Source organism: Microtus pennsylvanicus, chromosome 7, assembly GCF_037038515.1.
Source record: "Microtus pennsylvanicus isolate mMicPen1 chromosome 7, mMicPen1.hap1, whole genome shotgun sequence".
In the NCBI taxonomy this organism is placed as follows: Eukaryota; Metazoa; Chordata; class Mammalia; order Rodentia; family Cricetidae; genus Microtus; species Microtus pennsylvanicus.
The window spans coordinates 115162750-115188431 of record NC_134585.1 but is presented as its reverse complement, the minus strand read 5'-3'; the positions used below and the strand labels follow the sequence as shown (position 1 = coordinate 115188431).

Below are 25682 nucleotides of genomic sequence, written 5' to 3'. Positions count from 1 at the left end.
CATTAGCGCATCTCCCATCTCAATGCTTAATTTATTTCTTATAGTGTGAAAATTTTTTCTTTTTTTTGTTATACAAAGCCTGCAAACCATGTTTAAAAAACAAAAAAAGGATAATGGAGTCCTGTCATTTGTGAATCAACGGGGCTGAAGGACATTAAGTGAAATAAGCCATCACAAAAATCCAAGTGGCACGTTACATACGAAGAACTTAAAATAGTTGAGTTTTGTAGAACTGAGAAGCAGAGCAGTTACTACTGGAAGTTAGAGAGAGAGAGAGTGAGGAGGGACAGGAAAAGCAGGACGGTAAATACCGAAATACAGAAGAGAATAAGTTCTAATATGCCTTAGCATTTTAGGATAACGGAGGCTCACAGTTTATCATATATTTTTATTTATTTTTATTTTATTTGCATTGGTGTTTTGCCTGCATGTATGTCTGTGTGAGGGTGTCAGATCTTAGAGTTACAGACAGCTGTTAACTGCCATGTGGGTGGTAGGAATTGAACCTGGGTCCTCTGGAAGAGCAGTCAGCACTCTTAACCACAGAGCCACTTCTCCAGCCCCCCATATTTTCTATAAAGATCTAGAAGAAGTCAAAACTTCCTGATCCAGTGAAATGAAATGCTTAAGGAGAATGAAATCTTGCCCTGGTCTGACTATTGCATATTGTGTGCCCATACTGAGTTATCAGACCGCAACACATAAACAGCTGTACACTATGTGTCAATTAAAAAAATTTAACCCCACCCCCAGAGGTTACTTTAAGGACCATTGGTAACTGTCTCGGTTCACTACAAAGGAACACTTACCATTTGGAGGCTCATCCTTCATTTTTCTCTGACTTTCAAGCCTGCATCTTCAAAAGGCTTGAGGCCTGCAGGAGGAAAGAAGCTTTTCTACCACCCCGGAGCAGAGCTGTGGAGCTGGTGAGCAGCCGCGTCTGGCTGACTTCAGAGCAGGGCATCCCATGCTATGATGCTAGCTAGCATGCTCTCCTTGCCTTATCTCACCTTCAACAGATACTGAGAGCAGAATCCTTCCTCTAAAAACATCATCCAATCACCCGGAACTGTTTCGGTCTCAGATAAAGCTACCTTTATTATTCTTAGCCTGTGTTTGTAGACTACTGCTCACAGCTTCACCATCTACTTCATCCATCCTAGAAACAAGGATCTGGGACACAAAACCAAGCCTAACCTTTCTGGCAGGTGAAGCGAGGATGCACTCTCGGTGTCTTATAATGGGGCTAGAATGTTTGGCTTTTTTCACTAGCACTCTGGGAAACTACATTACAGTGGACTTGTCAAGGCAATTATGAAAGTTTTGAATGTTTTTTTCTTTCTTTCAGAAATTCAAAATTACCCAATTCTATCATTAACTACCTAGTGATTTGATTCTCACTAGTTGACTGCAGAATCTGAAGTAGGCGAGAACTTTTAATGGTTTTGTGTAGATGGAAAAGATGGATGGGCGAGTACATGGAGAACCTGGTGGTTCTGCACTAGCATCAGGACCAGGGTACAGCATGCCATCTGTAGCCTTTCTCAAGCTCACACAGTTCTCAACGCCTGCTTTCCCCATGCATTTTAGACATCAAATGACTCATGCGGAGGAGCAGGGCTTGATGAGCTGCATATAAATGTTACTAAAACATACGGATTACATTTCCTTTAAAAACACATGGGCTTAAAAATTAGAGGGGAAAGTGCTTGGCCAATGTTTTTGGTTTCGTAGAACACAAAACATTTGTGGAATACTTTGGAGTCCCTGAGTTTGCCAAACCTCAAACCAAAACACGTTCAGGTTTGTCGATCTCAATCCGTCCCAGCAGAGTCCAGAGGCTGGAGAAGGGAGGAGAGGAAAGATGGGGAGGATGCAACCACCTACTGCACTCTCCACTGATGCCTCTGGCAGTGCCTCTCAGCCTGTGAGGCTCTCACACCGAGTCCCAGCAGAGTGTGGCCCTGATGATAGGCTTCTTCTGAAATACACACATGAGTACGGAGCAATGACTGAGCGCTCCAGTGGCTATTCTTTGCCTCCTTAAGAAAAGAAATCTCTGGAAAGAAGGGCTCCTGGCTCCTAGAATTGTCCTTTTCTTCTGCTTCTCAGAAGAACCAGGGACTGATCTAATGCCTGGGTCCTAAAGGAGGACTCCCCACCCCAAGAACCTGCCTGTACGCAGAGTGTGTATCTCAGGCTTCTTGTCACATGGCATATCTAGCAGAGGAGGCCTGTAGAATTTTGAGTGAGCACCTTCCAGAGGAGTCCTGAACCCTTCCTTCAGCCCTACACTTATCCCATGATTGCCAGACAATTTTATCAGCCATGAAATTGGTATTTTGATCTCCACTGTGCTAGGTTCCTGTGTCTTTCTCTTGACTGAGTCAAGAATCCAGACCTGTAATTTTTTCAAGTTTTTTCTCTTAGGTATTCCTTCTCTCACGGTGCCAGGGGTAGAGAATGAAATAGAAATTGTTCACTAGTTACAGAGCAGTATTGGTGAATGGGAGATAAACTGAAAAGGGAACTTAAGAAAGCCTCATTCCAACCAGTGGCAAATCAAGGAGACCAGAAGCCATGGCCTTGGTTTAGATGCCGAAGGAGAGGGAATGACAAGGAAGTGACTAGTTAGAAAAGCTAAGGGCAATTAAGATGCATGTCTGAGCCTGTTTACTTCTGATTGACTCCGATTTGACCACATCATTGCTTAGACACACACACATCCAGGGGACATATGATCTGCCTAATTTCCCCTATCCATGTGTTTCTTATATCCCTGGAGAAGGACACTCACAGCATTTCAGTGTCTGTAAGTCTTAGACAGGGAGGCAGAGTGAAGGCAAAATGAACTTTGGTTTGGTTGAACAAGGTCACCTAGTAGTGACCTGAGAAGTGAAGTATGCCCTGGGGAAGCATGAACCAAAGGCAAGAAAAGGGTCATGAGGTTGAAGAGAGGCGGCTGAAGAGAGGTCTCACCACCCAGAAGTAGACTTGGGAGACACATCTGCCCTCGAGAGCCCTCATTGCTCAGATACAGGGAAAGACAGCTGTTCAGATGCTGCCTGTTTGGAGAAGCCAAGGAAATGGAGGAAGAGAACTCTGTGGGTCTTTCAAACCCCATCTAATGTGAAACTCTTGGCTCTTAGAGGTGGCTGCTCAGACTTTACAAAAGGCCCAAGTCTGTTTGGTGAATTCTATGGAATTCCCAGAGGCTTCCTCAGAAACAAACACATTAAATAAAAAAGAGAAGATTAAAATTAGGATCTTCCTGGGGAGTGAGAACTCCTTTTATGAAACTTTCTTAAAAGTACTAGATGGTGACAGATTGGGTGCTTCACGAATTCTCTTCATTCTGTCTTTGACCTTGGATTTGATCTTTACCACCAGGTCCATTGTATCCATGGCAACTGAAAGCCTCGTCATTTCCTCCATCTATGTCTAGCTGGCATGGCACTCTAGAAGTTACTGCTGTTGATCCCATGCCAGGTCCCAGGTAGACCGACCCTTCTGTAGCCCTTGGAGATGTGCAGTATTTTAGGAGGATATGTTATTCTCTGTGGAATTCATCATTAAAAGTTTGAGTCAGGGGCACATTAATTCCAAACTCAGGAGTAGTCGGAGAGGGGTCATGTGTCACGGAGGCTGATTTACACACGAAAGTAGTTTCTTTAGCAGATTGTCCCTCATAGTACCTGCAGAAAGGGAGAAGGTGCAAGAGGACTTCTGGATCTGTCCCTGCTTTCCAGCTGTTTTGAGCCAGAAATATGATTGCTCTGAGTTGCTTGGTAGAAATCGTTTTTAGTTTTGTTCCTTTTTAGATATTTCAGGGGATGGTAGGCATTGCAGCAGGAGAGTGGTAGACTTGCATGTTTAAAAGGATGCTCAGTGAAGTCACCTTCTTCACTGAAGAAATCTTGAATAGTGGTAGAGAAAATACCCAAGAGTAAAGATTTGCCTAAAACCCCCTCTCAGCACTTGCTATTCTAAGGCCCTGCCTATAGAGTGAAGAATTACTTCCCTGTTTTGGACAGGACCCTTTCTCTGTTACAGGCCCATAATGCTCAGAAGAAAGAGGAGTGAAAAGGGAGGGATTTCCCAGTTAACCGAATGGAGAGACAAAGAGAAGTCAGCTAAACAATAACCCCCAGCCTGGCTCATCTTTGTGGGTCTAAAATGGCTTTCCCTAGAGAGTTGGAAAGAAGGGACCAGTAGGTGAACTCTAGCTGACACCTGGTAACAGAGTGCTCTCTCGGAGACAGTAACATGTTTGCCTGCACATTTATCTATTTGTTAAATTAAACAGAAGAAATGGCTGTTTAACAGTTAAAAAAATAAAATCCCACTGACTTCCTAGAATTCAATCTTACAGTTATTTACATCTAATCGATTTAAAGTCTAAACTAATAGTAGTACTTATTTCATCTTTTGGTTGAGGTCCACAGTCTTCATTTTTATCTCGGAGCTGAAGTTCCCTCCCAGTGCTTCTCTTCACACCGATGGCAATCTGCATTTTGAGCTACTGGCGTCAGGATTTGCAGACCCAGCCTGTCACAGTGTCCAGAGAATGATTCCACTGTCCTCTGCAGGCCCAGCTGGGCAGGCAGCAGAAACCAAGCCTCCAACCACTTCTGGCTCCCTGCTGTTCACGAGTCTCAAGTAGCAAGCTTAGAGCCAATGGGCTGACCACTTGCCTTTTCTCAACTGTCAGTATATCCCAAGTGTCCCCCTCATGCTCAATTGCTGTGTTTTCATTTGTCCCCTCAAGGGCCATTGGCTGCAGTTTCCCGGTCAACCTCATCCTGTTCTTTCCTGGCAGCCTTACAGGCCCCTGTAGATTTTTGCATACTTTCTTGTTATCCCTGGCGTGGGTGACTTCTGCCATTCAGCAGGTCTAGGGAAGCAATCAGTGTTGGGCTTCGGAGGGACGGTTGCATCTGTCGTTCAAGGTAACTGGCCCTGTTCTAGCTGCTGGCAGCAGATCCTCCCGTTGGTAGTTGTGTTTCTCCCATTCACCCGAGCCTTAGCTGCCTGTCACGTCCCGTGGCGTAGCCTTTTCGCCAGGATTTAATACTTTTCTCGGCCTTATTATGTGTTCCTCCTCCCTTGTCATGAACTGTTTCCACCATTGTCCCCCTGGCCATGCGGACTTGCCAGGGAATGTTGGCAATTGTTTTATTATCTATGGCTGCCGCTCAAGGATGGTGTCATTGAACACCGCGGCGTCTGTCTTTTTAATGGCGAGTGTATTGCAGTTGGAGATATCGGCAAGATAATGAGGCCTCCAGGGGCGCGAGGGACACGCTTTTGGTTTTCTGCTGAGGAAATGAGAAGTGGAATTAGGTAACGTGGAACTCCTTCCCCATCTTGTCTCCAGCCAGGGGACTGACAGAACTGGGAATTCCAGGGAAGTCGGACTGTATCTGCTAGACCAGGCTTTCTTTAGCTCCAACTGGAGCAATGTTGATGAGGCTTTTATTTTACCTTCTCACTTGCCTTGAGAAGTTTTGTTTTCAGCCAGGCTGTGTTTACTGAGTCACAATAATGTAAAATAATACCGATCTCTCTATCCTAAAACTGGAGAGGCATAGGCATGAAGACGTTAACATGCTTTGGCCAAAGGTGCTTTAATCAGAAGCCAGACAATCTATATTTAGAGTCTATGCTCTTAACTGGAATGTTCATCTGTCCCTTGTGTGGTGTTCATAATAACAAAGCTAGACTATTCCAGTCAAATGCAAAGGAACCTATTGTTTTAGTTAAATTGTTTAGTGTTGTTACAATTTTTTTTTATTACTCTTGAGACATTGAAAATGCCCAGGAACTGAGATTAAAACTTATGCAAACTCTAAGAGAGATAGTGGGAACGGAACCTCTTGGGAACACCAGGTGATGAGCAGTTTTCGTTCAATTCCAGCCGATTACATTTCCATAGGTTTCTCATCCTTCCCAAGCCAGTGAAGGAGGCTTACTGACGACAGCTTTGTCATTGTGTTGATGGCACTGTTGTACCCTGAGAAGCCGCATTTCACATGATGAGTTTGTCCTTAAACAAATTGTAGAATTCAGATTTGAGATCCTTTGGAACATCTGAATAGAAAGTCTCTTAAATAACTGGAGGTTGGAGCTGATTCTACAAAGTAGTGAGAGAGGGAAGTGTGGAAGGTTTGGCCTATCCTCAAGAGAACATGGATAGATTAAGAGCATTGAGATAAGATAATTAGATTTGGACTGAATGTCCATTTTACGTACCCCCCCTCTGTGCACAAAGAGTTTCAATAACACCATGAATGTTTGTTAAGTGCCCAGAACATACCTTCCTTTTCACACTGCTAAGTCTTTGCACGCATTGTTGACTCCGCTGTAAAAGCCCCCTCTTGTTCTGAGTGGAAGATTGCTGAGAGGGTCATTTAATATTAAGTTAAATAGATGCCCGGTTGTGGAATCTTCCTCTAGTTTCCCAGGTCTATTAAATACTTCTTGCTCAAGGTTTCACAGCCCCTCTTTTATATCTCCAGTGTATCTGACAGTTTATAAAACGGTCCCTTTCATGTTGTTTTTTTCTCTCTCTTCCTCTCTTTACTGAACAGGACACTCCTTAAGGGCAATACCTCTGTGTCTGTTTTGCTTTTATATCAGCTAAGACTTTTTTATAGTCTGAACACTCTTTTAGGCTTTCAAAATCCCTGCTACCTTAGGATACTTTTAGCCGTAGACTTCCTTCTGTTGAGAGAGGAACAGCGACCATCTCAATCTACTGCATGTGCTCTCTTGTCTACAATAGTCTTGTCACACAGCTTAGGGAGGCGTAAAACTTGAGAAAAAATAGAGATAAAGAGAAAATAAACAGATGATGACGAAGAAGCAATTTCCTATCTCAAGGCAAAGATAATGTGAAAACTGTGTCCAGTTATTACTAAACAGGATCACAGATATTTAAATGATAATTATTACTATTGTCTGGGATTTGCTGAACTTCAGAAGACGTCTCTCTTCGTCTCTCTTTAAATGCAATTGGGAGGTTATTTCTTTCCTATCTGGGTTGTGATACCACGTCAGTTGATCTTGAGGCACCGTTCATTTGTGAAGGAGCTCTTTGGCTAGCTCAGCCTCCTTCCTCTTCTTCCCTCAGCATAGCCTTTGGCTTGGCCAAGTCGAAAGAGAATAGCTTGGAAACCAGAGAGGAAGTTACGGCCAAAAGACTGAAGAAAGGGGGTTTAGCTGTGGCTTCTGCTGTCACTGGACTAACGAGGGAAAAGGCAGCAAGAGGGAGCAATTGCCAGTTTGGCTGTTTCTGATCGGAAGCTCCAGAGATGACGTCAGGTCCCTGCTGTGCCACAGCCCACAGAGGCCCACCATGGGGAATGTGTTAACCAAACACTACCCAACACAGCTTTTCACATGTGTGGAATAATGAGTCCATTTTGTAAGGCTTTGAGATAAAAATTCACAAAATTAGGGCAAGATAACAGTGAACAAAACAAACAAACACTAGCTAGCGCTATCACAAGATGCACCTGAACAAATAAAATAATTCATTCCATGCCACAGCATTTGGAAATAGTATCATGGAAAAGAAACCAAATCTATTTCTACAGTGTTGGTGTTACCCTGTGGCACCACTGAAACTTCGCAGTGTCCTACCACGTTATTATGAAACGAAACGGGATTGTTCTTTGTCCTTGAGCTCGCTTCTGTCCTCGTGCTGAGCACTTGTCTCTGGAAAAGATGCACTGGAAGGTGGAATACTAAGCCCTTGCCATCTGCAGTGAGCCGCTAAAGGGAACCCTAGGCTGTTCTGGTGGGCTGCCAACATTCCAGGACAAAGCAGTCAGATCTAAAGCTGGGCCTATCTATTTCTTCTATCCAGCCAGGCTCAACATGGCTTTATCTGCCTATCCCCATATTATTCTGAACTCCCTTAATTGCCCGAGCTCTTTCTCTCCACAAATAGTCCCACGAACTGTATTCAGCACCAATGTAGGCTGATGGTAGAGATCTCGTCTGCTCCTGCTTCTCGCAGATTAACAGCTAATAAACACCATGCACTGCTCTCTCCTGTGAACCTCTTCTTAAAATACAGAGTTCGGTTTGCCAGCATCGGTGTATTTAAAGCCTCCAAGATCCAGGGAAGCCTTTAGAAGGAGAAATATGCAGGCAAGGCCTACCCAGAATTAAAATTCCCAACACAGAGAGACAGTCCACGTGTCAGTGGCTCCTCTGAGAAGAATGCCAGGCTAGGGGGATTAGCATCAGTTAAAGGGAGTAGGTATTTGTTTTCACTTAAAATAAAACCTCTCACTTTATTCTTAGCATATAACAGCGCTGAGCAAGTGGATTACTTAGGTAGCAGGACAGAGAGCATAATTTCTTCAGTAGGAAAGATCTGTGTGCTGAGAGGCACATCATGCACTTTGCGATGCCATCACATGGAAAGAGATGGGCCATTGTGATCCCCCCTTCTTCTACTTTCTCCCCACAGTTCCCCCAACTCCACTTCCTGACACAAAGGGTTTTAAAGCAGTAAGTACTCAAAAGCTCTACTCAAAGCTTTTAGCAGAGCTCCAAACTACAGTCTGTTTTGAGGATGTTGCATATCATGAAAATATCCTGGAATCCCCGGGCAGTTCTTTCAATATTTCATATAGGGATGCAGTCGAATGATAAAGAAATAGTATGCATAGAGTCCAATTTACAGAGTGTACAACATGATGAAACCAGAAGCTGTACATAAATGTAATTTTCAAATATTTGATGTTTTCTAAAATTTAACAGTTTAGGGTTCCCAATAGCCGTTTAATTATTATTAGGTTACAAATAAAGATAAACATTTGGAGATACGGATTATTCTTCTGGCCTGTGGTCTATTTTCTCTTTTCCTTTGGGCGGATATTTCTCACTACGATAAAAACTTGAGTGCACTTGTTTCCTCTCCTCCTATTTCTGCTGTCCCGCTCTCCTGTTGACTTAGGAGGACCTTTGAAGTCACAGCAGCTTGACAACTTCATTGAGCCTTCCACACTCTGGATGTGGAATTGGCTGTGGGGCGGGATGTGCCAGCCATGGTGAGGTAATGGTGGCGGCATGAGAAGCAGTCGGGGCTACTCTTTGCTCAACTGTACTCATGATAGCCTTGACCTTAAATACACTTTATTATCATGCCCATTGGACCTCTTTGGAAGGAAAATAGAAGTTAAATTTCATCATGGTTAAGGACTTTCTTGTGAATGATCTGAATTAGTTCCCTTTGTTCTTCTTCCAGCAACAGAGCGCCATCCAGACCTTGTAGTTCCCCAGACTGACTTAGCCTGGTGGTGTGCCTCCCAGTGCCTATAGTATGCCACTCACCAGACAACTCCCCTTGCATCTTCAAATATCAGTGATTGTTTGGGATTGCTTACAAGTTGATTTTCTGGCTGTTCTTGTTCCAGAACTGGACTCGAAGCCATTATGGAGACGTACGCATTCTGGAGACCTCCCGTACGCACCCTGACTTTTGAGGACTTCACCACCATGCAAAAGCAGCAAGGTAAGGCTCTGGGCAAAGCCTCTGCTCTGCAGATGACAGGGGATGAAGGGAGCTGAACTCAGCATGGCACAGCCAGCCCTAAGCCAACCCAGTAGTTGCACGAACTCTCTGGGAACAAAGAAAACTTATAGCTTCATGAATAACAAAAGCACCACCGGTCTTGCACATGAGTTGGGACCAGAGTGAGGCTGCCATTTGTATTTAGAATTCCTTCCTAACACCATAGATTTCTATGATATTTCCTTTTCCTTGCTGTTGATAACATACTATGATCAAAAGTAACTTCAGGAAGAAAAGAGTTTGCCTGCCGTATGGTTTTGGAGAGTTGGTTCATAATAGTAGAGCAGGCATGTCATGTGGGCAAGATCGAGAAGTGAGTCTATCAGAAGTATTCCTCATTAAAATCACCACACATGGTTCTGCCCTCTTTCCCTCTTTCCCTCTTTCCCTCTTTCCCTCTTTCCCTCTTTCCCTCTTTCCCTCCCTCCCTCCCTCCCTCCCTCCCTCCCTCCCTCCCTCCTTCCCTCCCTCCCTCCCTTCCTCTTTCTTTTCTCCCTTCCTTTATGCTTTCCTTTGTTCCTTTCTTCCTTCTTTCCTTCCTTCCCCTTCCTTCCTTCCTTCCTTCCTTCCTTCCTTCCTTCCTTCCTTCCTTTCTTCCTTCCTTCCTTCCTTCCTTCCTTCCTTCCTTCCTTCCTTCTTTCCTTCCTTTCTCTTTCTTCCTTCCTTTGTTCCACCATTTATTCCTTCCTTCTTTCCTTCATTCCATCCTTCCTTCCTTCTTTCCTTCATCTCGTCCTTCCTTCCTTCCCTCCCTGTGGTACTAGGAATCTGCTAAGCAAGCACTCTGCTGTAAACGACATCTGCTGCCTGCTAGTTATTTATCTACAATAACGATTGCGATTGAGTCCTGGTCACTACTGCTAAGCCTTCTCCCAGGCTTTGCCATTGAAAACGACCGTATGATATCTTCATTTCCTCCTCATGGAAACCTCATCAGTTTTCTTTTTCTAGCTTTTTAGTGACAAAGCAAGCCTCAGTTCTCAGCTGAATGAAACGAGGCCTCACATGAGAAGGGGCTGTTTCAGAGCCCCCCAGAACTTTGCTATATGTAAGCTAGCCTTTTTTTGTCTGCTTGAAGCAACAGCCCTGCCACATTGGTGAGTTATGTGGACTTTGCTTCACTTATTTGTGATTTTTTTTTTTTATCAAATTCCCAATCTCTCTTCCCATGTAGCTCAGGCTGGGAAACTTTGATGAGGTGTGCAGAAGGCTCGGAGGATTTCCACTCCATGTCAGTCCAGCCATGTTCTGAGGCCCGTTCACCTGGGTTCTTAAGCTGAAATCTCTGAGAGTATAGGCTCTCTTGTTTCCTTCTCCCATCTTCCTCTTCTAAAAGGTGATACTGGGCAGAATGTTCAGATTGAGCTCATTCCTTTCCGGGAAATTCTCAGCATTGACAGAAGCCTATTTTTTGAATTTCTAGTTACTTGGGAGGCCATTCCAGGATCTGACGCCATAAGCTCTTCTCAGGGGAGAAGCAAATACTTTGCACACTGGGATTGGTTTGTGACCAACACTACTAAAATATTTTGCATTTTCAAGATGGATATAATTAAAGCCCAGACTCATACAGGGTGCCTCCTGGAACAGCTGCTTACAAGGCTGGTGCAGGAAGATCACAAATATACAGCCTACCTGGGTTACAGAGCAAGTTCAAGGCCAACTTGTACAACTTAGTGAGTGCCTGTCTGTCCCATTTGTTTCTGCAGCTGTCATACTAACCTAGAGGAATGTGGAGAGGAAAGGGCCTATTTTCTGACAGGTCATAGTCCATCGTGGAGGAAGGTGACTTGAGGCAGGAACCTGGAGATAGGAACTGAGGTAGAGACATGAGCACTGCTTTCTGGTTCACACAGAAGCTCATGTTCAGTTCTTCTTATCTAACGCAGGACCACTTCCAGGGCTGGCACTGCCCACATTGTTCATTAATCAAGACAATGCCCCACTTGGTGTCCACAGGCCATCTGAGGGCAGCAATTCCTCAGCTGAGGTTCCCTCTACCCAGTTGATTTAAGTTTGTGTCACATTGGCCAAGTAAATCAGCACCCTATACACAAGTAAAAGGGGGACTAGGAGCTCAATTCAGTTGTGGAGCATTTGTATAGATAGGTTGCTTGAGGACTCACGTTTCAATTCCTAATAAGCAACATAACTCAAATTAGACAGTGTGAACCAAATTCTCATCACTACTTCCTCCTAGTGCTGGGACCTTCTCTGAGTTTCTCGGCCTTTTTGCCACTCAGGTTTTCTTCCTGCATGCTACTGAAGAGCATGGTATATTCTTGTAAATATTAAATGAGCCTGGGTATTTAAAATCCTAATAAACTCTCAGTGCACGGTAAAGAGTTGTCAGGCCTTCATGATCACCATCGCGGTTGTCCTCATTTTCACTTCCTTTGTGCAAGGGTGTCTGACGTGAGTGGGAACTTGTTTTTCTGAGATCTGCATTTGAAACACGATTAAGCAATGCCCCTTGACAGGGCTCTGTGAGAGCAGGAAAACCAGCAATTCCTTCTCATTCTTGCATGGTCCTACCACATCTTGACCGCCCATTCGGTTTTGAATCCATCCACAGATTAAATAACTGACTTAGTCAAGAACAGCATGACCTAAGTGTTCCTGTAAACAAACCCCACAGACACCTGAAAATGTGCTTTGCTAGGTGTGTTTCAGTCCGATCAGCGTGAGAGCTGGGATTGACCTTCACACGTGGTGAAGGGGACCAAGGCAATAGAGACAGAAGAATTAGAATCCGGGCCCATTAGAGCCAAATATAATATGATCCTGTGGTTCTCTGATGGATATTTTAAATAACGTTCGTGTCTTGGTTTCCCCATGCATACATTTGAGATATCTGTGTGATAAAACTGAACTTTGGTGAGTAGTGAGCCAAGCTATTTATGCTGGAAGGAAGGATTCGGGCTGCACCACAGTTAGTATTTCGCCTCCCTCTGTGAAAACTCGGAGACCTAGCATTTTAGAAGCCTCTCTTCTGCTCAAGGGCCAGTCGACTTCACTATAGATTTCAACATTCCTGGACATTTTTCTATTGTTCAGATAGTAAAAGCTTTAGAATTATGGCTGGTTCCTGTCGGTGACTGGATTTTTATTCATTTGACTGGTAGTCGTTAGGAGCTGGCTAGTGGAGGGGATTATACACTTGAAAAATCATATTAGTTAAATATCGAGGGTCTGGAGAGAAGGCCCATCAATTAAGAACATGTACTGGTCTTGGCAGCACCATGTCATGTGACCCACAACTGTCTGTAACTCCAGCTCCATGAGATCTGATTCCAAGAGCACTTGCACACACATGAGCACACACGCTTCCCCTACATATACACATAAAGATAAGATATTAAGAAATACTGAGAAAATAGTTCAATGAACATTAATTTTTGAACTGTGAAGTCGTCGCAATGATGCAAAGACGGCTGATTGGCACAGATCCCTTTGAGTAGAGGGACAATGCAGCTCTTCTGTCGCAGAATTATCAAAAACAGTGCATGCAATTGCTTTCCAGTTATGTGTGTAGGTATATGTGAAACAAAACGTGGATTTAATGTTTTGTGATTAGGGTTTTATTCCTGGAGTGTCTCAGAAGTATATATAAATATTCTGAAAATCTGAAAAATAAACCTCAAGTTCAGAATATTTCTGGCCCCAAGAATTTCAGGTCAAAGATACTCAAACCTGTAGTTGATAACACATTGTACACTTACTCCCTAAAACAGTGGTTCTCAGCCTTCCTGACACCGCAATCTTTTAATACAGTTGCTTGTGTTGTGGGGACCCCAACCATAAAATTATTTTCATTGTTACTTCATAACTGAAACTTTGCTACTGTTATAAATCATAATGTAAATATCTGATATGCAGGATATCTGATCTGCAATCCCTGTGAACAGGCCATTCAGACCCCAAAGGGGCTGAGACCCACAGGTTGCGGATCACTCTCCTAAACTCACTTAGGCTTAGTGTGTTCAAAACCGATCTAAGAGCCTCTCCTGAGAGAAGGATGCCACAACGGCCTGTCATCTGGATGTTTCTCCCTGCACTATCCCCATAGCCTATCATCAATGCTCTTGAACCTGGCCGCATCTCTAATCTCCCATGCCACCACCTGGCTTTGATGTGTCATCATCCCTTACCCAGCTGCTTATGATGTCCTCCATAGCATCTCTGTTCTGTTCCAAGACATTCCGCACGTCATGCTTCTGGTCAGTGTTTCAAAACAGACATCTCATAACAACTCTATATCCTAACTTGCTTAAAATTTTTGAGCAGCCACAATTTACTTTTGTCCCCTTGACATAGATCACTAGACCTCTAAAATAGAGATTCGGTAAGTGGGTCCCTTAAGATAAACTTTTTATTTATTTATTTATTAAAAATGTCCACCTCCTCCATCCTCCCATTTTCCTCTCACTCCCTCCACTCTCCCTCCCCCCTTGCTCTCCAGTCCTAAGAGAAGTCAGGGTACCCTGCCCTGTGGGAAGTCCAAGCCCCCCCCCCCCACACTCCATCCAGGTCTAGGAAGGTGTGCATCCAAATAGACTAGGTTCCCAAAAAGCTAGTACATGCAGTAGAATCAAAATCCGGTGTCATTATCATTGGCTTCTCAGTCCGCCCTCATTGTTAGCCACATTCAGAGAGTCTGGTCTGATCACATGTTCGTTCAGTCCCAGTCCAGTTGGCCTTGGTGAGCTCCCATTAGATCAGGCACACTGTCTCAGTGGGTGGACATACCCCTCGCAGTCCTGACTTCCTTGCTCATGTTCTCCCTCCTTCTGCTCTTCATCTGAGCCTTGGGAGCTCAGTCCAGGGCTCCAATGTGGGTCTCTGTCTCTATTTCCACCCATCGCCAGATAAAGGTTCTATGGTGATACGCAAGATATTCATCAGTGTGGCTATGGGATAAGGACAGTTCAGGCACCCTCTACTCTGCTGCCCACGGACCTAGCTGGGGAAATCCCCTTGGACACCTGGGAACCCCTCTAGAGCCAAGTCTCTTGCCAACCCTAAAATGGCTCCCTTAATGTCGATATCTTCTTCCCTGCTCCCATATCCACCCTTCCTCCATCTCAACCATCCCATTCTCTCAAGCTCTCCCCAATCCTCCCCTTCTTTTTACAGAAGCACCTGGGCTTTACTAAGTGCTCAAACAGGATCCCTGTATCCTTTAGCCTAACCCACCTCCCCTCTGCTCCTGAATCATCGTCTCTGCCCTCATTTTTCACACCCGCTGTGCTCTTCCCGGTCACATGCTGCTTAGAGGGCTCATTTTTACTCACTTGCTTTCTTCGTACTGTCCCTGTTTGAAATCTCAGCTCAAGTAACAGTTGGCTAAAGTCTTACAGGGCAGCCCCCTACTTGTTTCGCTCTTTGTTTAATATCTTTTACCGATGTTTCCCTCAGTACTTTCCCCATTGGGATTACATTCCTGGGTCCAGGCACTATATCCAGTCCACATTAGAAACTCACGTAGCGATGGAATGAGGACACAGACTCTCTTAGGTGCTATACAAGGGGAATATTGTTAATGTGCTTGTCAGGGATTCCTCAACTTTATGCTCGTTTTTTGACGGGAAAAGGGATTAGTGAAAGCCAGAGAGAATTATAAGTAACAATTAGTTGGTGGAGGAAGGGATGGTGAAAAACTGATTGATAAGAAGTTCAACAATTCCACGGCACTATAGGGAGACTAAGGACAACATTAATGTACTTTATATTAAACGCTAAACAGAAGGATTATTAATTTTGAAAAATTAGGTACTTATTTAAAAGAAATTGTATATTTTGATCATATTCTTTCCCCTCAGTCCTCCCAGATCCTTCCCATATCCTTTCCTTCCCAAGTTCATGTTCTTTCTCTTTCTCCCCTCTCATTAAAAAAACCTTTCCACAACGACCCCAAAGACAAAGGAAAATCAAAACAAACAAATAAAACCCAGCAAGATCCAAAACACCAAAACAAAGTAAATGTTTGAGGAAATATATATCTTAATAATGATTTAAAAATGATAGAATATAGACACATATCAAAACATAGTGCTCATGCTGGTGAACATAAAGAACAGGAAAGAGAAGGGATGACACGTGTCTGCAGGAGATGGACCCAGAAGGAGAAGATGTTACCATTACCCTCTCCATCCACATCCCTCCCTTATCCTGGGCTGCTCAAGGTCACTCTGCTGAGATGCTGCCATTGCTTATTTCTGTCTTCTGAAATACATCTTTCTTTCCACCTTTTAGCTATTTGGCCGTGCTTCATAAACCCAGCAGAATGTCACACCCTGTATTGTAATTTGCCCCCTTTGGTCTTCCTATCATTTGTGAGTTTGCTCCGGGGTTCAGGATCCCTTTCCTGTTGTGATCATTCCACTGCTGTGCTTGCATTGGTCTTTCCCGTGGACTTAGAAATATTTTTTTAAAATTCTTTTGTTACGTTTATCTTGTGTCTGCGTGCACACTCACCCACACTCATATACCCCATTGTGCACGCAGAGGTCAGAGGACAACCTGTCCTTTCCTTCCGCCACTATGCCCTAGTAATCCACCTCAGGTCAAGGTCATCAGGCTTGGTGGCAAAGTCCCTTCACTTGCAGAACCATCTTGCCAACTTTTAGACCTTTTTATTTTTAGTTTTTTTCCGTTTATTTATTTATTAAAGATTTCTGTCTCTTCCCCGCCACCGCCTCCCATTTCCCCCAATCAAGTTCCCCTCCCTTGTCAGCCCATAGAGCTATCAGGGTTCCCTGCCCTGTGGGAAGTCCATAACAGTGTCTGTTTTTCCATTTTCAACACTGCATTCCTTATTAATGCATATATGAAAAGTCATCTTTTTGAAAACCACCTGCCTGTGTATCCAATTGTTTAATTTGATCTTATTGAGGAGAGCTAGGGAAGAGCAGGAACTCCTCTGATTTGTGTCACCATTTAACAGACTGCATATTTTGAACTTAAGTCAGGTAGCTCATCACACACACACACACACACACACACACATATATATATCTGGGCCAGGTATCTGTCAGGCATTCAAACAGTTCAAATCCCTTGTTACTGCTGGTCACAGGCTTAACCCATGGCTTCCACCTGACAAAGGGTCCACAGACCTTCCCCTCCACTCTCATTTTTATGTTCTTCTTCTCCAGATTTATCCTAATATTCTCAGACCTTCAGATTCACAGAAAAAAAAAAACCTCATAGAATCAGAGACCTATATCAACTAGAAGTTTTATGTAAATATAAAAATAGCAAATTATAAAAGCAAAACTCATTGGCTTAAAAAGCAAGAAGGAGTCAAACAGCTTCTTTAGGCAAAGCCTAAGTTATGGACTCTGACCAGAACGCGCCCCATTTCTTTCCACTCTGCTTTCCTCCACGGTGACTTTAGTTTCAACTGTCCCCTGCGATAGCTTAGAGAGTATCCTTGGCCCGAGATATTTTTGCTTTCCCTCTAAAGGGGAAGGGCATATGCCTGTGATCAAGGGGTTTTAGCAAAATCTCACCAAATCTCTTTGATTCTAATTGGGTCCCCTCAGAATCAATTACTGTAGCGGTAGGGGAAATATGATACTGCGTTTTCCAGGCCAGGTACACACGCCTTTCCTGGAGGTGAAGTGTGAGAGAGGAAGAAGGCTGGCTTCCCAGAAAGAAAGCAAGCATTGTTCCCCAGAGAGAGGCAGCTAACGTGACAATGACAACAGACACATGTGACAGGAAAGGCTGAAAACGAGTGTGAAAAGCAAGTGAGGGAGACGAAGACGTGGGGATGGAATGCCCAGGGAATGGGGCAACATCGGACCGGGTACAGAGCAGAGTGAGCGGGCGAGGCTATTGGAGGGAGAATACATTTGGAGCTATGGAAGTGATGAGGACGGTTTCCATCTTCCTCTGGTGGAAACCAGACAATTCCCGTTAGGACCGTGATGCTCTCACATCTGTGTCCCGAGAAGAGTTCTCATTTCAGCTGAGGGACATTTCTCTGTTGCCATGCGCATTAAACTTTATGGCCTCTGGGCTTGTGCACTGGGATCAGTTCATGGGCGGCTGCTGTTTTACCTCTTCCGTGTCTGAATACACTGGGAACCAGCACTCTTCGGGGACGGATGGCATCAGGTTATAAGGAGAGAAGAGTCTCGCCAGGAGAACAAGTAATTAATTACATGGAAATTTATTCTTTATTCATCCAGATGGGGTTTTATCTTATTGGTTGGTGTGTGTGTGTGTGTGTGTGTGTGTGTGTGTGTGTGTGTGTGTACAGCACAACAAATAAACTCCAAAGGAAGTTGTCTGTGAAACCCCCCATGTTACAATCTGGAAGTGATCAATTTAAAGATACCAAAGTCAGCAGGTTTGGGATTCAGGATTTTCATGGACACATTTAGCTTGTCTTCATGGTACACAAGTGTATTCTAGGTTATTGTCTTCATATGGGCTCACTGCTAAGTATGCATTCTTGGTCGTTTTGGCTCTTAGCCTTGGATACTGGCACAAGTTAATGTTACATATGCATGTTAATGCGTGCCTCCTCACTTCGGTCCCTGAGTTCATTACGATGTAGGGAGCTGGGAGGGATGGTGGAGATGAGTTCTGGATTACCTAAGAATATGAAGTTAGTAATGTCATTATGTTTTAATCCTGTCTTAGAAGTGGGCTAGGATCTCTGAGGACAATGGGGGAAGGCCCCATTGATTACTTACTTGTATTCAATCAGTTCTGCTTTGCTTGATCCGAGAAGAAATAGAGCCATGGAACAGTTCATTTGCTTCATGGGCTCACAGAGTAGGGAGGAAGGGCAGAGCATTCAAAGAGGAACTGGAGTACCTTTGTCAACATGGCTCAGTTGGCCCAGAGCTGTCAATTCACTATGTCTCTTATCATTCACACCACAGAGGTTCTTTTAGCCTGAAATACTATGGCACATACATCTTATGACATCATGCCCATTAGTGGTATAGAAGCCCACATGCCATGCTCTCCCCGGACAGAAACCAACACGTGGGAGCCATCTCCATTGGAGTGAACATTCTTCAAGGTTTCTTTCCCATTCTTTACCCCTTCTCCCACGAAAGAGCACGTTTAATGTCTATATGCCAAACTATGGTCACTTTTTAATTTCTCAAAATGTCCCCAGAAAGGAGTTATTAGAAATCCCACATATATAATTACGGAGCCTATAGCTTGGAGGAGATGCTAATCAATCAAGGCCCCTTGTAAGATAGCAGGTTCCTGCATGTCAACAGTCCACATTTGTCTTCTAAGCAAATTTATGTCAAGATGCTCAGAGAGTCCGTGACCTTGCAGGGACCGAGGAGGTGGGGATGAACAAAAGGGACACTGTAATGGTCAGGGGGACAAGTTTTGCTCTGAGAGGCAGCCTGGTTTCCCACCTAGCCCTGACGTTTTGGGATGAGAGGTCTCTGTTAACCAGGTGATGAAATGTACAGGGAGGGTCGGCTGCCTCCTTGAGCTTGCTTAGTGCTTGGCTGGCATTCCCAATCTTGTTTAACATCTGACAAGCCATTATATCATAAGAGAATAAAGGCTTCTCAGTATCTCAGCTTGCCTTTCTACAAAATAAATACCACAGTCCTCTCTCTCTCTATGTGGACTCTGAGAACTAGTTTCTTATCTGTATTGAGTACTTTAAGTGCATAACAATGTTTCTTCAAAGTGGGTGGGAGCAACGTGACCCTCTTTTAGACAGGCTTACTCTCTCCTTCAAACACTCGCTCATCTGGAGGCTCCCACCCACTCCCCTGAAGCTCAGCAGGCCACCAAGTCTCATTTCCAGTGAATGTCATTTAAAAGCCAAAGCAAGCTGACTACAAACTTTTTAACATGTGCCTCTCATCTGCTCGGCAGAAACCCCTGTAACTTGTTAATAGTTTCCCTTCTTCTTCTCCCTTTTTTTTTCTTCTGTAGTGAAACCAATTGAGGCCTTAAATCAGTACCATTCGTTCCATCTTGGGCCATCTGAGAAAACCATTTAGCGTTGTAGAACGCCATCTACTCCATCCTGCACTTCCGGCTGCAGGGCCGAGGCCTGCGCCGGCTGGAGCTCACCTCCAACACGATAAGACAGTGTGCCGAACAGGTGGTCTCCTCAGGGGTCACATAAACACCAGACCAGGGAGAGCAGGACCAGTTTTCAAAGACAGGAGACTATATTCATATCTCGTAAAACCACTAATCTCTTTACAGCTGGAGTCAAGTTTCTCCGTTTGGGTCACAGCACTCTACTACAGTAAAGTTCGTGGCATTTAGGGTGGAAAAGCAGAAAGCGTATGTAGGGTGCCTCAAAGAGGAAAAAAAGAAATCTCTGAGCTTTCTGTAGGATATAGAGGGAGAGAGGCGTCTGACTACTCAGCAGCAGGAAGCATGAGATGCCCTGCTTCTGCTACCTGGAAGCTTCCCCTTCCAGGACTCCCTCTTTAGATTAAAATGATGCTTCAGAAAGCACTCGGAGTTGACAACCATACTTCCTTTAATCGTTAGACACAACCACAGTGTGAAAAGGAGGGAAAATGAGGCTCACTGGTTCAAGCCCTTTCTTCCGCCTCTGTGGAGAACGTGGTGATAGAGTCACAGTGTGTGGCTCTGAACTGGAGAGAAGCTCCTCCCACTGTGACCAGCTGCTTGTAGTTTTGGGCAATGCCAGCCTTATCACAGACTGTCGAACCAAAACTATTTTAGTTTTTTTTTTTAATAGGAATTTGTTATGAGAAGAGATTTTTTGATGTGGCTCTAAAATTAGCAGCTGATTGGCTTGTCTTTAAAGGCCAATGGATCTGAAAGTTTACTGAGGTAACCCTTTGACCATGGAAGAGATGATGTTGAGCTATAAAAATTTAACTCTGAACAAACTAACAAAGTCTAATTTTTACCTCTACCACCAATACCCCCACTTTGCCTGTGATCTAGGCCAAGGCTTTTTGTTCCCTCTACCAGATTCTTCTCTTCCTAGAATACTAAAGATGTTTTCCCAGTACATCTGGAATGCTCCTGGTTTTCTTCATGGATTAAAATAAAGCAAAACACAGTCCTGTTTTTTTTTTCATCTAAAAAATACTTCCCTTCTAATGATGCTTAGTTTCTCAGAGCTTCAACAAGAGTTATTGGAAACCTAAGACATGTTGTCTCTTGAAGGAGCATGGTTCTCAACAATTAGGAGAAGTACCATATGGGTACAAGGGAAAGGAATTCATCAAGAAGGATTCTTGAGAGGACAAAGCAGCTGAATATTCTAGAATTCAATGAAGGTTCAGTTACTCCAAGCACTTATTGCCTTTGACGTCCATTGAAGAGGTAGAGAGTGGATGCTTTCTACCCCGGAAAGATGGGTCTGCATCTTATAACTATACTTATCACATGTCTTTGATATGATACACCAGACCTCCAAAATAATGTCTCAGGTTCCACCATTCAGGTTTGTTTGCTGTGCTTTCTCAGACCTAAGTCCTGACTTGGCACCATGTTCCATCCTGATAAAATTAGTGTCCTGTTTTGGTATTCTACTAAAGTTTGCATAATAGGAAAGTGTTACTTGATGAAATATAGACCTTACACATTTGCCTGGACCATGGAAGATCTGAGATAGTAGCTTCTACTGTGGATCACTGAAAGTCTTATTAGGAAGTGGCTTTGATGGTAAGAATATAAAAAACTGAACACTGAAGTTTTGGTCTAAACTTTTAAAGTATGACTAAGACCAGAAAGAAATGCAAAGACTAGGAGTCTCATGTCATCCTTTGTCCTCTCCTTTGTATTGTGTGCTCAAACATGTGACATCACCTTCTGATGTGAAAGGAAGCAATTGATCTATAAAAATGTAGGATTTTGAGCCTAGACAGACTAATCTTAATCAATGAAATTCATGTTTTATTTTTCAGGGGGCAGCACAGGTACTTCCCCAACCACCTCCAGCACCGGGACACCGTCCCCTTCGGCTTCTTCTCATCTCTTATCTCCATCCTGTTCTCCTCCAACTTTTCATTTGGCCCCCAATACTTTCAACGTGGGCTGTCGAGAAAGCCAGCTTTGTAATCTGAATCTCTCCGAGTATCCACCGTGTGCCCGCAGCAACATGGCTGCCTTGCAGAGCTATCCAGGGCTGAGTGACAGTGGCTACAACAGGCTCCAGAGTGGCACAGCTTCAGCCACTCAGCCCTCTGAAACCTTCATGCCTCAGAGGACTCCATCTCTGATCTCAGGAATACCAACACCTCCCTCGTTGCCTAGCAACAGCAAGATGGAAGCCTATGGTGGCCAGTTGGGGTCCTTCCCCACTTCCCAGTTTCAGTATGTCATGCAGGCAGGCAATGCGGCGTCCAGCTCCTCCTCACCGCACATGTTTGGTGGCAGCCACATGCAGCAGAGCTCCTACAATGCCTTCTCCCTGCACAATCCCTACAATCTGTACGGATACAATTTCCCCACCTCCCCCAGGCTAGCTGCAAGCCCAGAAAAACTGAGCGCATCTCAAAGCACTTTACTCTGCTCTTCTCCTTCCAATGGGGCCTTTGGAGAGAGGCAATACCTGCCCACAGGGATGGAGCATGGCATGCATATGATCAGCCCTGCAGCTAACAGTCAGCAGGCTGCCAACACCTGCGACGGGCGACAGTATGGGGCAGTCCCAGGCTCCTCCTCCCAGATGTCCGTCCACATGGTTTAAAGAGCAGTCCAAGCACCATGGAGGTGATGGCAGTCAAGACTCCAGAATCTCTGTGGGTGGAGCTTTCTCTTTGGGAATCCCGTGCCTTGGGAAAATAGGAATTGTGCGTTTGTTTTTGTTTTTGTTTTGGCTTTGTTTTTCTGGATAAGGAAAACAGAGAAGAGCAATAGATACCACTGAAGGATCCTTGGAGTGCATCATCCATAACTCAGTGGTCATTCTTCTGCCTCCCAAACTCTTAGTTTTATAAAAAGCATTGTGTATGACAGAGTGGCCTTGAAGAGAAGAATAATCATTTTATAATAATATTGATGGAGATGCTAGCATGTAGCAGCCAAGAAAAGTTACACAGACAGACTCATGCACAGACAGACAGACACAAACACACACACACACACGCACATACAAACTTACATGCCTCTATTCATGCACACACATGCATACACAAAGTATTACAAACACAAACATTCTCTACACTGACTCTGAACTGGGTGAACTCTATGGAGGGAGGCCCAGAGTGGGTGCTTACATCAACAATCTGTCTGTATACAACCCTAGGTGGATTGGGTCATCATTAGCCTTTAGCCTTTCTCCCTTGCAGCTTACCATGTTTCTGGAATGAACCATGTACCTTAGAACCTCTCAACATCACTGCGATGGAAAGACATCAGCTGGACTTGGCTTCCTGAGAGAAATTGCTTTGAAACTTTCGGCTCTCTTCCTTCAGTGTGCCATGACTGACGTCCTGACGGTGTCTGTGGAAAGACAGGGTGAGAAGAGCTGGGAGAGAGAAAGAGAACCGACAGCAGCAGAGGAAAGCGGATGACGAGACTGAGAAGATGTGAACAAGTGAGGAGATCGAATTCGCCAAGGAGAATAGTTTGGGTTTGGTTAGCCCCTAAAGTTTTAGAAAGAATGATGGTGTTATTGGAGAGTAAGCCTCTTTGGGACCCAGCTTCTAGTCAAGGGTACCGATGAGAAGGGTTAGGACAAGGAATGCTGGATTCCACAGCTCTGATCACAAAGACCCAGGAGAGAGGCGCACTATATGGGAGTGCCATTCCACGGCAGCCTGGCAGGGTGAGGGAAACGGGTGTGGAGAATGAAGAATGGCTTTTTCTCCCAGGTGATACCAAAAAAAGTCACGGAAGACAGGCTTAGCTTCAAATGCCAGATTCAAGGTGCTGACCTAGACGATCTGCCCCTGGTCCCACGCAAGAGAAACCCTGACACACCGGAGAGAATTGCAGATGGGTGTTCTGCCCCCTTTCTACCTGTCTGTAGCTCTCCATTTTGATCAAATAGTTCATTGCATTCTGAAGTTTGGGGGTTGTTTTTTCTTTCTTTTTCCTTTCAAATCCTTTATTGGTAAGAAAACAAGTGAAGCTTGCTGCAAGCTAAAATTTTTAAATGTTGTGGAAACGCAAATGATACCAAGTAAGATAATACAGATATTATTAAGATTTTTTTTTTTGGTTTTGAGGTGTTGTAGATAAATGTATTTATATGCCTAGTGGGGGTATTCAATATTATGAATATTAAAAAGGGGGCAATAAAAGGGTATGTAAAATATGTATGAAGAAAAGGTGTATAAAAATTTGCCCTTATGCACGGAACTGTTTCTGAGTGCCAAGCACAGAAAGCCGCTAAATAAAATCTTTGCAATTGTTTCTCGTGTGTTTGTTCATCTAGAACAACTAAATAACAGTTGTGTGCATTTGTATTCTGTCTTGCAACCCAGTCCAACATTTTCACATGAGTTATCGGTGAGTTTTACGTGGCCATCATAAAGTCAATATTATCCTCATTTTATGATTTGTAGCTGAGCTATTCAAAAGTTAGTGAAATATCCAGGATCCCCCGAGCTGTCAGAGAGAGAACTGAGGTCTGGAACTGGATTTTCGCACTTAACAGGGTGTTCACTTACATGTTATCTGCATCAATATGGCCTCACAGCCACGTTCCCTACGATTTCTTTTATAATGACTCATCCTCCAACAGTTCTGTGAGGTGGGTGTGATTGTAATAATTCTATCTGTAGATTTGAAAGCAGTTCTATAGAAGATCAAATACTTGGCGAAGGTCCTCAGCTAGCAAGTGATAGACCTGGTAGGACCCTCGAATGCCTATGCAATTAGCACTATGTCATTACGCCAGAGCATGGTGCCATTTGGAGAATCAGAAACAAAGGTATACTCACAGAGACTGTGGTGAGAATGCCTCTGAGGCTAGGGTTTGCTTCATATGTTTGATAATAAACTTATGCTCCTTTGTGAACGCATCACTGAAGTGTGGGAGGAGGGGCTTTGAACTGTTAGGCATAAGTTCAACTTACAAAGCCCCATGACGCGCGAGGGTCATACCATTCCCAAGCCCTTTCACAGACCATATCAGGCATGCCCCACAATATCCATAAATGGGGAAAAGGGGACACAGACTTTTTTTTTTGTAAATAAGACACAGGACTATTAATCCCGCCCTGCTTATACTATTAGAAAACTGCAGATCAGGAGCATAAAAATCTGTTCTTACCGCCACATTGCACTGCGTCCTATCCGATAGTTACACTGGTTACCCATGGGCTCTTTTTCCTGGTATTGGATGTGGGAAGCATGGGATGCTGGTCATTGCAATCATTCACTGGAACTGGATCTAGATTTGAGGGAACAAATTCATAATCATTGCTTTGATTGTATAAGTAACGCAGAACGTGGCATGCGAGTCAATCCCACTAACTGTCAAATTGTTGCCAAACTAGTTGAGCCAATGGCCAACTCAATATCTCCACAAATTTTAGGCTGTTTGGGCATGGCCTGCCTCAAAACACAAAAAGACCCTTTGATTAGGAAACTGTAAGTTGCCTCTCTGCAGACTGGTGGAACAAAACTAACTACATGTGAAGCATTTGGTTATTTCTTTCTGATCTGTTAGCAGACCAAGCACTGTTCATGGTGCCCTCCGAAGTCTTAGGTAATAACCATAATATAGCATGCAACAAACTCGGCATAGACATTTCCATGCTTTCATTTAGAATGAATAATAATTTAACAATTGTTTGTGCTCTAAAATTTAGAGCACTAATAAGACATACTTTTGTAATTTTAACTCTTTTAGAATAGCCTAAACCACTTAAGCCTATACTATGATGTGGGTTTCCTTTGTACCTGAGGATGTAATAGAAAGAACAGCACATACTGGATAAAGGATTTTTCAAGATTGGGCTGGAGAGGTGGATCAGCAGTTAAGAGCATATGTTTATCTTGCAGAGAATCCAGGTTTGATTCGAAGCACCCACGTGTTAGATCACAGCCATCTGGAAACTCTACTTGAAGGGGTTCTTTACCCTTTACCGACTGCAGTGAACACCATACATAAATATGGTGTACATACTTAAACATTGGCAAAACA

At 43.9% G+C, this 25682-nt stretch overlaps 1 protein-coding gene across 2 annotated transcripts in view; it reads left to right on the top strand.

Annotated features, from left to right (window-relative positions):
- Nucleotides 1-23944, top strand: part of Tbx15 (T-box transcription factor 15) — a 100716-nt gene extending 76772 nt beyond the window's left edge. For both annotated transcript variants that reach the window (XM_075981799.1, XM_075981800.1), the window contains exons 7-8: nt 9432-9529; nt 21490-23944. In XM_075981799.1, coding sequence (XP_075837914.1) covers nt 9432-9529; nt 21490-22274 — 883 coding nt within the window. In that variant the 3' untranslated portion in view covers nt 22275-23944. The remainder of the gene's footprint in view (nt 1-9431; nt 9530-21489) is intronic.
- Nucleotides 23945-25682: the final 1738 nt, after the last annotated feature.